At 36.7% G+C, this 16,919-nt stretch overlaps 1 protein-coding gene and 1 long non-coding RNA gene across 4 annotated transcripts in view; one reads left to right on the top strand and one right to left on the bottom strand.

Annotated features, from left to right (window-relative positions):
- Positions 1-38: 38 nt before the first annotated feature.
- Positions 39-3,733, top strand: LOC139767212 (uncharacterized). The gene is made up of 2 exons (XR_011717013.1): positions 39-515; positions 1,966-3,733. It is a non-coding gene; the product is annotated as an uncharacterized lncRNA (long non-coding RNA).
- Positions 3,728-16,919, bottom strand: part of LOC139767210 (uncharacterized) — a 40,801-nt gene continuing 27,609 nt past the window's right edge. For 2 of the 3 annotated variants that reach the window (XM_071696333.1, XM_071696331.1), the window contains one exon: positions 3,728-5,569. Coding sequence is in view for 2 of the 3 variants with exons in the window: in XM_071696331.1 (XP_071552432.1) it covers positions 5,409-5,569 (161 nt within the window). In the remaining variant the exon portion in view is untranslated. Of the gene's footprint in view, positions 14,708-16,919 lie in introns of all 3 variants that reach the window. The other variant, XM_071696332.1, reaches the window with a different exon arrangement.

The following is a 16,919-nucleotide window of genomic DNA, read 5'->3' as shown; positions in this document are numbered from 1 at the left end:
TTCGTCACAAATAAGAGGTAATAACAGACTTACTTACTAATACAATAATGTTACAGGAGTTTTGATTATTCATGATGTTATCTGCTGAAAGACAGTAACAAGTATCCAAGGTTTCTTATCTATACTGAGGGAGACTGGTTAATGTTTCATTCAATCCCACCAACATATTTAAAGTGTAATGTAATAAATATATCATAAATAATGGGAGTTATTGCGGAGAATAAATGAAATCGGTATTTTTTGTTTTTAATCCTATGCAAACAGTTAAGTCGATAGGGTGAAGGTAACCTCACTATTTTTATCATCGTAAGATGTCTTACAAATCAGGCCCCCCCAAGTCTTGATTAACTCTCCACAACAAATCCCATCATTGCACAAGAAATTCTTTTAGATTCCACTATTGATTAGTAGGCAAGACCAAAGTAAAGCATCTCTGGAGACAGGATGGTACAGCAGCAAGATCCATCCCCATCCACCATTTGCAGGTCACTTATGATCCTTTCCCATATTAACAGGTAAGGTAATGAGCAGCTGTATGATAAACCAAAATGTTTCTTTCTCCTCATCCACTACTATGGATAAAGACAGGACATTCAATTAGGGGGCCCTTCTTCCTCATCCGCCACTCCCTCCCGTATATCATCCAGCAGAATAAAGTATAGTCTATAATAGGGAGTACTTTGATATGGAAATTTAGAAAATGATGAATGGAAAGTATTCCATTTATGGACCATCTTTACTCCACCATATGTTTCATGGCGTGGATCAGGTTCATTACAGCCTCTGAATATCACATGCTCACTTCCTTTCATATCTTCTAACTTTATTGATGAATAAATCAGCGGTTTTCTCCAGTAAGGTCTTGTTAATTTGTATTAATCTTACCCCATCCACTCTTTCTTACACCCACTTACATTTACTCACTCTTTCTTACATTCTCCATCAAACCCTCTTAATTTATGGTGATTGTAAAGTAAATGGTTAATAGCAGTTTTTAAGTACAACAGGACATTTTTTCTTATACAAGAGGTATCCTTATTTTACTTTATCAGCTGTTGGGTAAATGATTACAGCTTTAGAGGATGAAGTTCTTGCACAGTGTAGGTATTTAAGATTTCTTTTCTTTGGATGGCAACTCAAAATTTTCTTTGGCTATATTCACCAGTTTATAAGAGAAAAGCTCCAACTTATGATGCAATAAACTGCAAACGTTATACAATGCTCTTCACAGTTCAGACATGAAATACTTAGAGAGAGGAATTTGTATGAACATGTGGCACTTATGGATCTGGAGAAAGCTTGTGTCAACAGAGAGGCTACAAATATACAGGTTAACAAGTAGGTTACTACTGTGCAATGAAACGTGCAATGAAGTACCTGAATGGAAGGATTGGAATGAATGGTTCCCAGTGAAGGAGAGCTAGTGTTAAGGATGTGTAAAGTCACCATGGCTGTTTGATTTGTATATGGATGGATTGGTATAATGAGATAGATAAATGTAAGGGTCAGAAAAGGGCCTACATGATGTTAGGGGTCCTAGAAAGTGCATTCGTTGCTGTTTGAACATGGCACAACTCTGGTGGCAGACACTTGGAAGAAGCTCTAGAAATTGGTGACAAAGTGTGGTGGAGTAAGTGAAGGAAGGAAGTTGTGAGTATATATGATCAAAATTAAGATGATTAAGTGCAGCACGGGGGTTAGCAAAAATTACTTTAAGTGGCAGTGTAAATGGGAAGACCTGAAGGAAGCAGATCACCGTAGATACACTAGGGTGGATGTGGCAGCTGATGAAACAGTGAGTGCTGGCAAGTCAGAGGACAAAGGATAGGGCTAAGGTTCTGGATGCATTTAGGTAGCAGTGTTGCTAGGCAGGCATAAGTGTTATATGATCATAAGGCTTTTTCAGTATATATGCATTTGAGTGACTTTTTCCTAAAGGTGCTTAAAAATGAATAATCATTCCAGTGATGACTAAATGAACATATCTTCATCAACTGCATCCACATCAACAGTCATCTGCAGTTCTTGATGCCATTTTGTAATGTGCTGCACGCTGAGAACTGTCACCTAGTCCATCAGTCGGAAGCACAAACGCTTTTTAGTTTTCTTCAGAATAAATGAGGGAATGCCACCTTCTACACCTTTATATGGATCACAGCAAGTGAGTTTGCCAACTGTTTAGATGTATCTTCCAAGACTCCCAGTATTGCAAAATAACAGACTTAGTGCTTGAACATGCAAGTATGTGAGCTTAGGGATTCACAAGTGACTCAGTGTTTACTTGCCTTTTATGAAAATCTCATCAATAAATGTCACAACAGACTCTGCAATCTCCTACCCTGCCTGTGTGCTCGGTACAACCTCTCAAACTTCAGTGTGGTATTGACAAACCAACTTCTGGCAAGGTACCAAACAAAAGTATGAGGCTATTCTTCTATCACTTGCATCAGCTGACCCAGACGACTACAATGACACACCAAGCTCCAATACACCCTCTACCCTACCCAATACCATTGTCACCACCACTGAACTCTATGCAAACATCCATATCATCCTCCAGACCATGGTGATCATACTGGTCTCCACTACCATTGCTGAATACTCAGTTAGCACTCTTTTCTATCTGAAGACATATATAAGAAGCCATTTGACTGTTAAATGACTGACCAGCCTTGCTTTTCTCCACATTCACCAAGATACTGATGTAGGCATAAATGCTTTCATCAAGAAGTTTGAAACCACTGGACACTTAGTCTTACCGTCACATTTGATTAGATTATGTTTCCATGGGATGTATATCTATACTTTCCAGTAAGCATATACTACGTAAGGTAAATATTTGTTGAACTATATTATTGTTTTTGTAGATACTGTTGAGCAATTTAATACATGTATGGTTTTTAAACATCTGGCTATGGCACTTTGAAGGTGCATACAAGGGAGGTCAATGTCTGTAAGTGTAAAGATGTGCAAATTTGAGGGTATGGAACAGTAATCTCAGCAGTGTTGTACAGGTGTGTGTTGGAACTTGGAAAAAATGGTTGTGTTGGAAATGATAAGTCTAAGGACAGTATATGATGTGGAGAAAAAAATGGTTGTGTTGGAAATGATAAGTCTAAGGACAATATATGATGAGGTGGATTGATCTGCTGAGGAATGACAGTCCATGACAGAGGTGTGGTAATGTGTGCAGTGTGAATAAAAAGGTTGACCAGGGTATACTGAAACTTCTCAGATATATGGAAAGGATGAGTAAAAAAAAAAAAAAAAATAGAGGGTATTTGTACTGAAGAGGAGGAAACAGAGCTAAAGAGAGACCAACAAGATGGGACAGAACAAAGGAACCCTTTGGGTACTATGGCCTGAACATCTATTTAGGAGGGTGAATGGTGAGCAGACTGAGTTATTGGGGGGGGGGGGGGGACGTACTGTTAATGGGATAAACCAGGGTATATGAAGCTGTTAAGGTAAATAATGGTGTTAGTCTGTGGGGCTTGGCTGTAAATGGTAGACTTTGGTTTTGGTGTATTATACATGGTAGACTGAGAATGCATGTGTACAAATAAGGCAATTGTTTCTGGTACTATCTTACTAATGTAGAAAATAGTTAGGCCTAAAAAGTAATATTCCTTTAATGCAACAAATGAATTTCTGTAATCAGAAGCCAAAGACTCATTAATACAAGTAATAGTTTATAAATCTACAAAAGGAATAAATAAACCATGTAACTGATTATATATATATTTTGTTTCCTACTGGAGTAATGGGGTAAACTCCAGGACAGAAGTTAGTAATACAATCAGTAATGGTGGATAAATAGAATAGTTCTCCAAATTATGGACAGAATGCTTTCAAAGTCACTAATCATGTACTAAGGATAAATGGCATACATATCTATGGAAACAAGTGTTCCTCTACAGAAGAAGAAAGAGTGACATGAAACACACTTGGTGAAAGTTATAATTTATTTTACAACAATGCATTTGATGTAGTTAAGTTAATGAAATGACATCTTGTGTGACAAATGGATATCTAAGGTAAAAAAAATGACCACTGGAATAAACTTATAATTTTTAAAAAAAACTTGAGAAGGAATGGAGGTGTATAAATGCACTTCAGTACATTTTAGATGAAACCATAAGTAATATTCTCGTCATAAGAATATTCATCTGAACTGTGCATCTCGGTGAAAAAAATACATGAAATTCCTGTATAATACTGATTTTATTTTGCAATAAGTTGGGTCAAATCTCTGATACTATATTTACTTCATGGAGTGAACAAGGCTGATGGGGTCAAGTGTGGCTACAGTTATGACATATGTTTACATAATGGAACCAATTGTGGCTTTTTATCATTCTAGCTTTTTGTGCCAGTTGTTTGTACACCATTTCCCAAAAACTACCAAAGAAAGTAAATTACATCTAGTTAGCTACTTTACACTGCAATGAAACAAAGTTAAAATACCTCATAAAAATGCACAATATTTTTCCATCCTATTCTTTTGACTGTAACTGGCTATGAGATCAACTATACTCCATGATACCAAAAAAAGAAACTACTCCGAGATGAAATGGTCTAAAATTTTAGGCATCAACACTCTCCCAGTGTCTTTTAATGCTAATGGGCAATTTGTGCTTGAAATACAGCAATTCATAGGTGAAATTAATGATAATACATTCTGACTTTCATCCCTGTTAATTAACATGCTTGGTAATCTGTACTTCCAAGAAAATGCAGCTGTCTACTTACACCCTCCAAGTAAGACAGCGTATGGGATTAGGTCTGGTGGTTAACTGAATATGTCACCAATATATCTGCCAAGTCATACGTCTCCAAATCTTTCTTAGCACTCACTCATTTTTGAGTTTCTCATGTCATGTAACTAATCATATCAACAATAAAATTCGATCAAATCATTAATAAAATGGCCTTACAAATTTTACTCCACAATAACAGTATAATGTCCAATTACAGAAAACAAATCTTAATAAAAGTTTAATGTACTACACACACACACACTGTATGATAGCAGGTGTTTGGTGAGATGAAAATAAACTCTAACATTAGTGGTGGGTGGAACCTACAGAACCCTTTAGTAACCAATACATTACCTAATGTATATGAATAAAGATATAAAATGCCAAGAAATACCAAACAGAACTAGAAATAAATTCATATATTCAAAATTTTGCTTCAAGTGGCGAATATGGTACCTGTATATGCCTTACAGGTGACCTATATTTTGTGTTAAGTCAATCATCTTTTACTGATACATAAGAATATACTTAATTTTCAAGAATAAGTTCACAATGATGGATAATCAAAAAAAATGAAAAATAAAATTACTGAATTTAGCTCAGGCTCATATAAGAATTCAGTTGAAGGTTGCTGATATATTCATTACATCACAACATAAGAACACATCTTTGGATGTTAAGTGCAAGTCCCACATCACCGACACCATCCAGCTCGTCATTTTCCACCGATGCTACTACTGGTAGTCCTCTTTTCCTTCCATCTTCATTTCCAAGTTCACCAGCTCTACAGTAGCAACATGATCCCCCTCCTAAAACATAATAAATCAATAACTGCAGAAGGAGCTATTTATAAGATGAGGTGGATGAATTTTCCATTACCAATTAAACTCAATACCTCACAAAATTAAGTGTGATTGCAAGTGTGTTCCTGAAAAATGTAAACAAAGGTGATCTGCTATTTAACCCAGTGACTGCTGATGTGCTGTATACGGTATAGTATGCCTCTAATAATTGACTGCGGGTGTTTTCTATATATGTTCCGAGGGTTTTAAAAATCCATGATGCAGAAATAGAAGAGTGGTGAGTCAGAAAAAAATAACTAGCAACTCACACAATCTTTCTACATCCTTTGCCCATAATTTTTTTCAACTCAGCTGGTCAGCACCCATCAAAATGCTGAGAAGGATACTGGGAGTTCCCAATTTATGAATGAATTACGCAATGACACCCTGTTTGTTATAACAGTTGAACTGTTTGTAAGTCGGGAAATATAAGGAAATGAAAACAGAGTAAATACTTACACCTGACTGTTATCATGTATTAAATATTTCATTCTGAAATAAATATAGTTAATAAAACATCATATTAAGCAACATTCAATAAAAGAAAATGCGCATTTAAGTGGTTCTGCAGTTTGCGACTGAGTAAAATGATTGTAAGTCACACTAGGAATCAAATAATGGTTTTAGGAGCTCATTCACAAGTAAAGGTGTTTGGTTAATCAGATGTTTGTAAGTCAGGAACTCCCATTATTATATCAGATGTGCTATTCTGGTCAACAGGATTGTTAACATATGGAATTATTTATTGATAAGACTGGTTAAAAGTGGTACTATAAATACATTCAGGGCCAGACAATTAATATTTCGCTTCAAGTCCCAGATTAACATCACTGTGCCTCCTTAATCATATGAACAGTTTGCAGGTTTTCCCTTTGAATCATATACATGTGTTTCTACTCTTACCATAGTAATTGTGAGTTTCTAATATCTTTTACTATCACAAGCAGCCTCGAAAGGACCCCAACGGTCTGTTGCTGTTTGAATTTCATCATATTCCACTGAAAATGTGGACAAGTAATAAACATAAATGTATAAAAAAAATCAAAGTAAATGATGAATGAAACATGTATCATTAGAAACTGGAAAATCATAATTCCATAGAGAAATCTACATATATATTACATTGTATGGAGGAATACATATTATGGCTGGCAGAGCGGCAGCTTGAACATTAATTCATTAATCACATATGTAATTTATACAATAACAATATACATTACATCATTTAGCAAAAAAATCTTTACTGGCAAAGTAAAAAAAAATTCTTTTACATTTAGTGAAATGTGCCATACTTCATCAGGGTTGTAATTATATTTGATAAATTCATGTCCCAAGTTTTACTGCAATTTGCATATCTGCCAAGGCTTATCAAATGCACAGTGGACAACCAAACCCCACATGTAAGGAGTCAACAATTTGAGAAGGTAACAGAGAGAGACTCCTCGTTAATAAAAAGTTAAGTTTTGGACGCTTTGTATAACATTTGTAATCTTTGACCAACTTCATTTATTGCTTTATGCTATGGAAATATCAGTCAATACTAGGCCAATTTTACCTTTATATCAAAACATAATTTCTATCTGATCTGCAAAAGCATTTCCCAAGATCAGCTCATCCAACTGTGATACCACCATTCCCCAATTTGCAATTTTTGCATTTGAAACCCTTGAGAATTAGGATGCAAGACTGAACTGCAGAACATAAACCATGTATGGGAGGCAGATTTGCAAAAACCTTAAAATTTTTGATGTATATAATAATCTGCTCCTATGGTAAGAAAATATGTTATGATACTTTGAGGCATTTTTGCACTTATGCATTTTTTAAGGACTTCAAGACAAAATACTATTTCATTGATATCTCAAGAACAGGCAAAGTATGCTTCAGTTCTCTTGGAAATAAAGGAATGCATGACATGCTATTGTTTGTGTATACTACTGGTAACTGCTTCCCCATTATTTAATGCTTTCAAAATAAGAACAGCCATTTTCATATGTCTGTAAGGAACATTAAAGCTACTTATGGAATTACAGGATACAAGACTATCTCTTGATGAGAAATTAGGCGTGCTTAGGAGGTCTGATTATGGCAAGAGACTCATAGCTATAGCCTGCGCATTTACCGAAAATCATTGAGGAAAGAGGTTACACACCTCAACATAAATGTTTAACTCATAAGGGACCCTAACTATACTAGTATGTTTTATGGTAGGGAGCCCTTAGCTGTACTTGTATGGATTGCCTTTTCCTCCCTTAATTCAAATTTGATGGTACAGTTTTCCTGATATGTAGAGGTACCTAATGTCACAAACAGCCATAAGTACTGCTGGGCAAAAATCCGAGCTATACTTACCCATATAGCATAGTGTTATATTCTGTAGGGACACTAGTAGTACCTATATAGGAAACCTTTTCCCACTTTCATTTAAAGTGAACAACAGCTTTACCAGTATGAAATGCCTTGTCACAAAAAACTACAATTAGCAATGGGAAAGAATGGTACTGCTTTAGCTACCCATATAACATGATGGGGAAGGAATGGCTCTGGTGTACACGTCACATCAATAAAAGGCTAATTTGTGCTAGTCTTTGGGGCAATAATTATGGTGTTAATGAATTGGCAGATGTTTAACTGTTTGAAATGGGAGTTCTTTGTAGATCAGTCATCCACTGGTAGACAAAGATGACATGAAGTATAAGACAGCTAAAGTCAACAAACACATGAAAAGCTTAGCTCACATGGCACGCCAAAATTAAATGATCTCAATGCAAAGAACACACATAATATACCAAACTTCTCAGGCTTCTTCAACTTTTCTTATTTCCTATTATCTGATGACTTTTTTTTTTTTAGAAACCTATCCTGGGAAACCCCTAAATTTCCAGCTTGGTCCTTTAAGGGTTAATGTGGATGAGACAGGCATATTTTGGATAAGAATACAAGCCATACAAGCCTAGACAGTGTGACAGCTGTTTAGTGAGCCAGCACTTCAGTGGTCATCACGTTGCACTCCTTTGACCCAGGTAACTGTCTTTTCTTTCTGCCTCACCTACACCTCGACTGCTGGCATTGTCCACAAACATGTAATCTCTTCTTGTCACACATAAATAACACATGACAAGCATTTAAATCAACCAACTCATTCATCCTGAATCTAGATTTTTCTGCGGTGAGTGCTATGCGCTAGCCCTGCCTTTTGGTCATATGGTAGGAGCAATAGATAGAAGTATTAGGTAGGAACATTAGACAGTAGCATTAGGTAGAAACATTAGGTAGAAGGTAGGAATATAAGCTGGGAGCAAAAAGTAGTAGGTTTAGGCATTAGGTAGAAACCTTTGGTAATAGTAGTTGGTGGAACATTATGTACGGGCCTCTGAAAACATTGTGCTAGAGTTGCCCCCTGCCAGTAGGCTGTTATGGGATAGGCATTAAAGGCTAAGAAGCGGCACTGGAGGTCATCAGTTATGGAGATTCTTTTGCCATGGGCACCCCCTCGAGGGAGTTCCTTAAGGGAACAGGCATTATGGAGACATAGATAGACTGCTTCAAGGCTCAAGGCAGCAAAAATTTGCATGATGCTTTTACTGGGAGGGAATGTGGAGGGATATTTCAATATCAGGTCCTTAATAAAGTTTCATCCAAAAGAACTTCAGGGCTATGAAGGGCAATGCAATATCTGTTACCTGCAATCTGACAGCAGGTGCTAAGTTAAGTAATTCAGGGATGATGTCAACAGCCCTAGTTCAATTCCTAGTTGCAGTAGAGGTTCCACAGTCAACCAAGCCACTCATCCTTCCCTAGTGGTTCGTCAATAAAATGGGTACCAGGCTTAGGCAGCTAGGGGATATACATTTTTTTTTCATACATATTCGCCATTTCCTGCGTTAGTTAGGTAGCGTCAAGAACAGATAACTGAGCTACCTTAGAAAGAAAATCCTCACTTGACTCCCTTCTCTGTTCCTTTCTTTTTGGAAAAGTAAAACAGGAGGGAGGATTTCCACTCCCCTGCTCCCATCCCCTTTAAGTCACCTTTTATGATGCAGTGAATATGTGGGAGGTATTCTTTCTCCCCATTCCCTCGGATAATACATATATATTCTTTTTTTCTTTCTTTTAAACTATTCGCCATTTCCCGCGTTAGCGAGGTAGCATTAAGAACAGAGGACTGGGCCTTTGACTGGCCCAATTCTCTGTTCCTTCTTTTGGAAAATTAAAAATATATATATATATATATATATATATATATATATATATATATATATATATATATATATATATATATATATATATATAATCCAGGCCCCACAGACCTTTCCATAGTTTACCCCAGACGCTTCACATGCCCTGGTTCAGTCCACTGACAGCACGTCGACCCCAGTATACCACATCTTCCCAATTCACTCTATTCCTTGCACACCACTCAACCACCTGTATGTTCAGGCCCCAATCGCTCTAAATCCTTTTTACTCCATCCTTCCACCCCCAATTTGGTCTCCCACTTCTTGTTTTCCCCACCTCTGACACACATATCCTCTTGTCAATCTTTCCTCACTTATTCTCTCCTTATGTTCAAACCATTTCAACGCACCCTTCTCTGCTCTCTCAACCACACATCTCTCAAATCTTATTACTTACTCGATCAAACCACCTCACACCACATATTGTCCTCAAATATTTCATTTCCAATACGTCCAACCACCTCCATACAACCCCATCTATGGCCCATGCCTCGCAACTATATAACATTGTCGGAACCACTATTCCTTCAAACATACCTATTTTTGCTCTCTTAGATAACATTCTCTCCTTCCACACATTCTTCATCGCTCCCAGAACCTTCGCATCCTCCCCCTCCCTATGACTCACTTCCATTTCCATGGTTCCATTTGCTGCTTAGTCCACTCCAAGATATCTAAAACAGTTCACTTCCTCCAATTTCCCTCCATTTGAATTTACATCCCAATTATTATATATATATATATATATATATATATATATATATATAGAGAGAGAGAGAGAGAGAGAGAGAGAGAGAGAGAGAGAGAGAGAGAGAGAGAGAGAGAGAGAGAGCATTAGTCAGATGGCCTTAATCATTGCATTCAGTTGCTTGTCCCACCTCAGCAAACATGAAAAAATAAATTAATTATAAGAAAGCATGGTAAGTTGTTCTTCATCTGTTTCATGTATTTACCAAACTTAAGAGCTAGATACTGAAAAATTTTGCTTAAAAACTTATATATAATAGGTTCTAAATGTTTGATTTATGATGCCTCAACTTGCAACAGGGTTTCAACGAATGTAACTCCTTCAAAAACTGAGATATGGTGGTACTATGCTTTTACTCTGGATGCTAAATATTTAGAGATGGAGGGTTGAAATTTTCACAGTACGCTGGAAGTGTTCAATAAGGTTATGTCATCTCGATTTTGGGGCCACAAGGAACCCTAACCCGTTAACTGTATGATGTACCGTTCCTCATATGTTTTTCTCTTTCAGAATTGAAAAAATCTAAATACATTTTCCAGAAGGAATATTTCTAGATCATTCATTACTGACGAGAATTTATTTGCAGGTAAAGTGTCTGTTATGCTGAAGGTAGTAGTAAGGAAGGGAAGTCAGTGGTGGGATATGGAAGTTTAGTTGCTTAAGGAACAGAAAAGAAAGGTGTATGAGTGCTAACAGCAGAAAAGTAGTGTGAGTGATTAGGAAATGTACAAGAAAAAGTGGTAAGAGGTCAAGAGGGTGTAGGAGCTGAAAAGGGGGCTAAAGAAAAATGGGGTGTGAGAGTATCAGTATACTTCAAAGAGAACAAGAAAACGTTTTGGAAAAAGGTGAATAGTGTGAAGAGATCGAAAGAATAAATGGGAGCATCAGTGACAGCAATATATGGGAAGTGGTAGCAGGTAAAGAGGAGATGGCATGAGTATTTTGAAGGCATGATGAATATATCAGATGATTGGGTGGTGAATGTAAGGTGCTTAGGATGAGGGGGTATACACAGATACAGACAGTGAATGGTTTGGTGAAAAGAGATAAAGAGGTGAAAGCCTTGTATAAGGTGAAGTGTGGCAAAGCAGCTGGAGTGGATGGACTGTAGGTGAATTTTCCAAGAAAAGGGTGAAAGTGTTCAATGTCTGGTTAAACAGGCTTTTCACTGTATATACTGCAAAAGATTAGGTACCTAAGGACTGGAAGAATGCCTGTGTAGCGCTAGTATATAGAAGGTAAAGGGCATAAAAGTGAATTGTATTGTGGAAGGGTGGTTATTGAAATGGTGGTGGTGGTGGGGTTAAAGGTTAGGAATGGTTGGTTTGAATTTGAGTAGAGTCTGGAAAAAGTGGAGGGCTTTTAAAACCTGGGAGAGGAATGACAGCAGATGGAACTATTAGAGATGAAGTGGTGGGTGAAGAGAAAAAGATCCTGGGTGTGTCAAGGAGTGTGTGGACTGTGTTGTATCAGTATGAGTCTTGGGCCCTAAATACATAAAGAGTGGAAGAGGTTTGACATGCAATAAATGAATTGCCTGAAGACAATGTGTGGTGTGAGATGGGTTCATCACATAAGGAACGAAACAGTAATAAAAGTAAACTAGTTATAAGTGTAGCATGATTGAGAGATGAAAATGGTTGCTGAAATGGTTTGGACATACAGAAGAGGAGAAGAGAGAGACTGACTTAAGTGGATGTACATTCATAAAGTGAAAGGAGCAAAGTGGAGGTGAAGACAGAGGAGATGAAAGACTTGAGAAGGAAGTTTCAAGTTTTATAGTTCGGAACATTTAGGAGGGTAAGAAGCCTGCATAGAATAAAGACAATTGGAGGGATGTTATATACAGGAGATAATATGCTATCAGGGGGTGATCCAGGGCACATGAAGTGGTTAAGGGAAACCAAGAAACATTGTGTGGGGCTTGGCTGTAAATGGGATCTCTAGTTTTGGTGCATTATGAATGGATAGATATGAACACATAAAGCTACTCTATTTCTGGTTCTACCTTGCTAATGTGGGTAATGGCAAAACAGTACGGAAAAAAGGTATACATATAGAAGTTTTGCTGTAAATGAAATATAAGTTAAGAATTTATTAAGGTTGATTATTCCTCTCTAATTCTCCTACTTCATTCTCCAAAACAATTTCATACACCAAGCTAATTTTTTTCATTATCAGAGAATAAAACTTAATTCATATGAAGTTTTTAATTTACCTAACTCAATTTCACATGCAAAAAATAAGGTATCATATTGTTTTCCAAAAACTTATATCATCTGTATGTTTTTTCAGATGAGAAGCTGCCTATAAAGGGATCTGAAATGTGAAATATACCTATGTTGAGTTTTTATCGATTTCTATAAAAAACCTATCATAGTATTCATTATTTCACTGAGATTATATCACATGAATCTGCATCAATTCTGGATTACTATGGGGAGACAGCAGCATGATGACACTAAAACCTCTAGAATTCTAAATTTACTATACCCTGGTTTATTAACTGATGTGACTGTAGTCAATACTGTGCAGGAATATCATGCAAGATTTTCACATATGAATTCCAAAAGGATGGTCCCCTAAATGTGCTTAGCATATGACTTCTCAACTAAACATTGGTTTTGTGGTGAATGAATCTTTACTGAGCTTTTGGTATACAAAATGAACGTGAGCATTAAGTGACACCCTAATTAAGAGGGAAGGGTTGTTACTACTTGTTTTGGTCTTCCATGGCTGACTGGCCCAAGGGTTACTCTGAGTGTGGTGGTTTTCAAGGTGGCCAAGGCAGGTTGGTTCAAGAAGACTTTCATAAAAAGCACTGGACATTTTAACTGGGTATCCCAGGGGATTGGGGAATAAGAATATTACCCATGTATCTCCTGCACATAAGGGCAACTAAGAGAAGTGGGAGCGGGAGGCTGGAATTCTCTCCTTCCTGTATACTTCCTCGCTCTCAAAAAGAAGAACAAAAAAAGAGAGAGCCAGTAAGGATACTTTCTCTATGGCCAATTTGTCTCTTCCTGACACTAACTCATAATCATGGGAAATGGCTAACAAACATGAATGAAGAAAAGACTAATTGGGTAGCTTAACTTAATGGTGTAGGTTGAACTGCCCAAACAAGGAAAGCTGGAAGCGTGTGTCTTTTCAGCATTATCATGAACAAAAAGGTACTGTATACTTTACATGTGTTTCTGATGTCTAAGTGAGCCATAGTTTTGCATGCCAAAAATGCTTTTCTATCTACTGCAATAAATCTTGGCTAATTTACTGACTGAGGCAATAAGACTACTCTCAGTTATAAGGTTCTGGTAACTTTACCAAAATCCTTATCTACAAAATGACATCCACTCTCTTCACATCATTACTTTATGGGGACTTCTTCTAAGGTCATAAACACCTTCAGAAAAAATGTACAGGTGATGTAGATCTGAAAACATTATGGCTCCACCTTCAACTTTAACCAAATCTTTGAACAACTTTGTTTTGATCTCTTGAAAACAAAACAAAAAACCCATACATTATCACAAATAACTGGTCACTTGTATTTTACTATGCAGATAAATCCATTATATCTTTCCAAACACAACTAACATGTGCAACCATCTGATGTCTCTTTGCTAAGCAACCACATGAAGGAAATTGTCTAAATCAAATAAAGCAATGAGTTGGGTAAAATGGCAATGGAAACCTTCAGCTTATCTTCCTTAGCTTTGAAAGTTATTAGATCAAAACTAATTTTCTGAGTTTTACAGTAAGCCTAAGGTTTCTTGATATCAAAACTAATTTTCTGAGCTTAACAGTGAGCTAATAGTAATTAAGCACATTTGATTTGTTTAGAAACAGAATATAATGGTTATACAGAACTTTTTTGCATGAAAAATATTTAAAATCTTAAAACTATTTACACTGAATTATATATTTTGGCATCCTTTAACCCTTTCACCATGATACTAGAGAAAATCCAAAGATAGCAACTTGCAGTATACTGCAATAACAGGGGTTTCCCAATGGTTTTCAAAACACAGTTTGAAGATCCCATGTGGTTTGCCGACCCTCCTCAAACCAGAAAATGGCACCAGGGTCCCATAGGTACTGCATCCATGCAGTGGTTGGCTGAAAATTCATACATAAACAATGACTCAGTCAGCTGATGTCTGCTACACACTAAATTCAATCATCTCTTTTTCTCACTATTCATTTTGTTCTCATCACTCAGAAGGTACTTATGACTGTTTTAATGCTAAGATATGCTTTGTTAAGTGTATGATATGTACTATAAAGCATAAGTAATGATATTATATGATCTTTTGAAAAGTGTTTATGAGATGGCAACACTAGGCTGATTAGAATCCCTTTCAATCTGGCACCATAACTTGCTGTTTCCTGTGGGGCGGGGTTGCACCAGGAATGGATGAAGGCAAGCAAGTGTGTCTGTGTGCATGTTCATATGTGTGTGTGTATGTATATATGTGTATATGTTGATATGTATATGTATATGTGTGTGTGTGGGTGTTTATGTATATATATATGTGTATATGTGTGTGGATGGGCCTTCTTCGTCTGTTTGCTGCTGCCACTTAACTGATGAAGGAAGCGGTGAACAAGTGAAATAAATAAATAAATATATATATATATATTTTCATACATATTCACCATTTCTCAGTTAGCGAGGTGCATTAAGAACAGAGGACTGAACCTTAGAGGGAATATTCTCACTTAGCTCCCTTCTCTGTTCCTCTTTCTGGAAAAGAAAAGAAAAAAAAGGGGAGGATTTCCAGCACCCTGATCCCTTCCCTTTTAATTGCCCTCTACAACACGCAGGGAATACGTGGGAAGTATTCTTTCTCCCCTATGTAAATATATCTATTTATATTTTATCATAATTTGTCGCTGTCTCCCGCGTTAGCGAGGTAGCGCAAGGAAACAGACGAAAGAATGGCCCAACCCACCCATATACACATGTATATACATACACATCCACTCATGCACATATACATACCTATACATTTCAATGTATACATATATATACATACACAGACATATAAATTTATACACAAGTACATAATTCATACTTGCTGCCTTTACTTATTCCTGTCGCCACCCCGCCACACATGAAATGACAACCCCCTCTCCCCGCACACGTGCGAGGTAGCGCTAGGAAAAGACAACAAAGGCCACATTCGTTCACACTCAGTCTCTAGCTGTCATGTGTAATGCCTATATACATATATATATATAATAACATAAAATGTGTCTAATGATCGCTCATCAACTGGTAATGCACTTATGCTTAGTGTTCCTCAAAACCTGCCTATTTAATTTCTTTATGTCCCTTTCAATTTGTTCATTATATCTGTTAGGAGCATTAAATCTATTCAACTTGAGAAAGTTTGTGTCATGCTTCTGGCATCAGCCACAAACACTGTTTTATGTCATCCTTCTGGCATCAGCCATAAATACTGTTTTATGTCATCCTTCTGGCATCAGCCATAAATAGTTTTAATTTTTCTGCACCTTTCTTCACTATCAGGTGTTTTGACGAAACATTAATGTCATATATGGAAACTTAATGGGTTGCCTTGATAAAAAAGTGGCAAAGAACCAGTTACCAAACCCATATTTTGTTACAGAATTGAAATTCTTTAGGAATGTGGCTGGAAATTCAGTAAAAAGTCAAAGGGTTAAAGGATATCTAAAAACTTAACATTAACTATGCTCATAAACATAGTGTAAATTGGTCTATATAAAGGGTGAAAAATACTCCCTTAAACTTTTTAAGGCTATACATCCTCCTGTCATCTGGATCAGAAAAGTCTCCAGTTAATGGTAGGGTGATTGAAAATAAAATGACAACAAATTATTCAAAACCTCTGAGAAATAAAATTGGGATTACTGAAAAGAGGGGTCTTCTGAGGATAATCTCATTAAAAAATAGTCAAATTTTGGAGTTCCGGACCCCAGAGTTAGCTGCATGTGATGAAGCCAGTAGCAAAAACTAGTGCACCCATAATTGACAATAAATGTTCAAAACACATTTCAAGAACTTGCAAACTCATTGTTCCATACTTCCTGTATGAACAAAGTATACACGATCAAATAAATATCTATGCCTCTTCTATCCTCTACCTAAGGTGCAGCTGGCAAGCTATGAATGACCATCAAGACACTGATTTAAAGACTCATCTGAACTGAAGGTATTTTGAATTTATAACAACTACTTGTACTAGTGAGCTTTCACCAAAATCTCTTTCAATGAAGCAGAGACACAGATATACCAGTCAGCAACCAGAATCATTAAGCACAATGTGAACTGTCACAGTTTCAA

This window comes from Panulirus ornatus, chromosome 59, assembly GCF_036320965.1.
Source record: "Panulirus ornatus isolate Po-2019 chromosome 59, ASM3632096v1, whole genome shotgun sequence".
In the NCBI taxonomy this organism is placed as follows: domain Eukaryota; kingdom Metazoa; phylum Arthropoda; class Malacostraca; order Decapoda; family Palinuridae; genus Panulirus; species Panulirus ornatus.
Note: the sequence above shows the minus strand (reverse complement) of the source record. Positions and strands in the feature narration are given on the sequence as shown.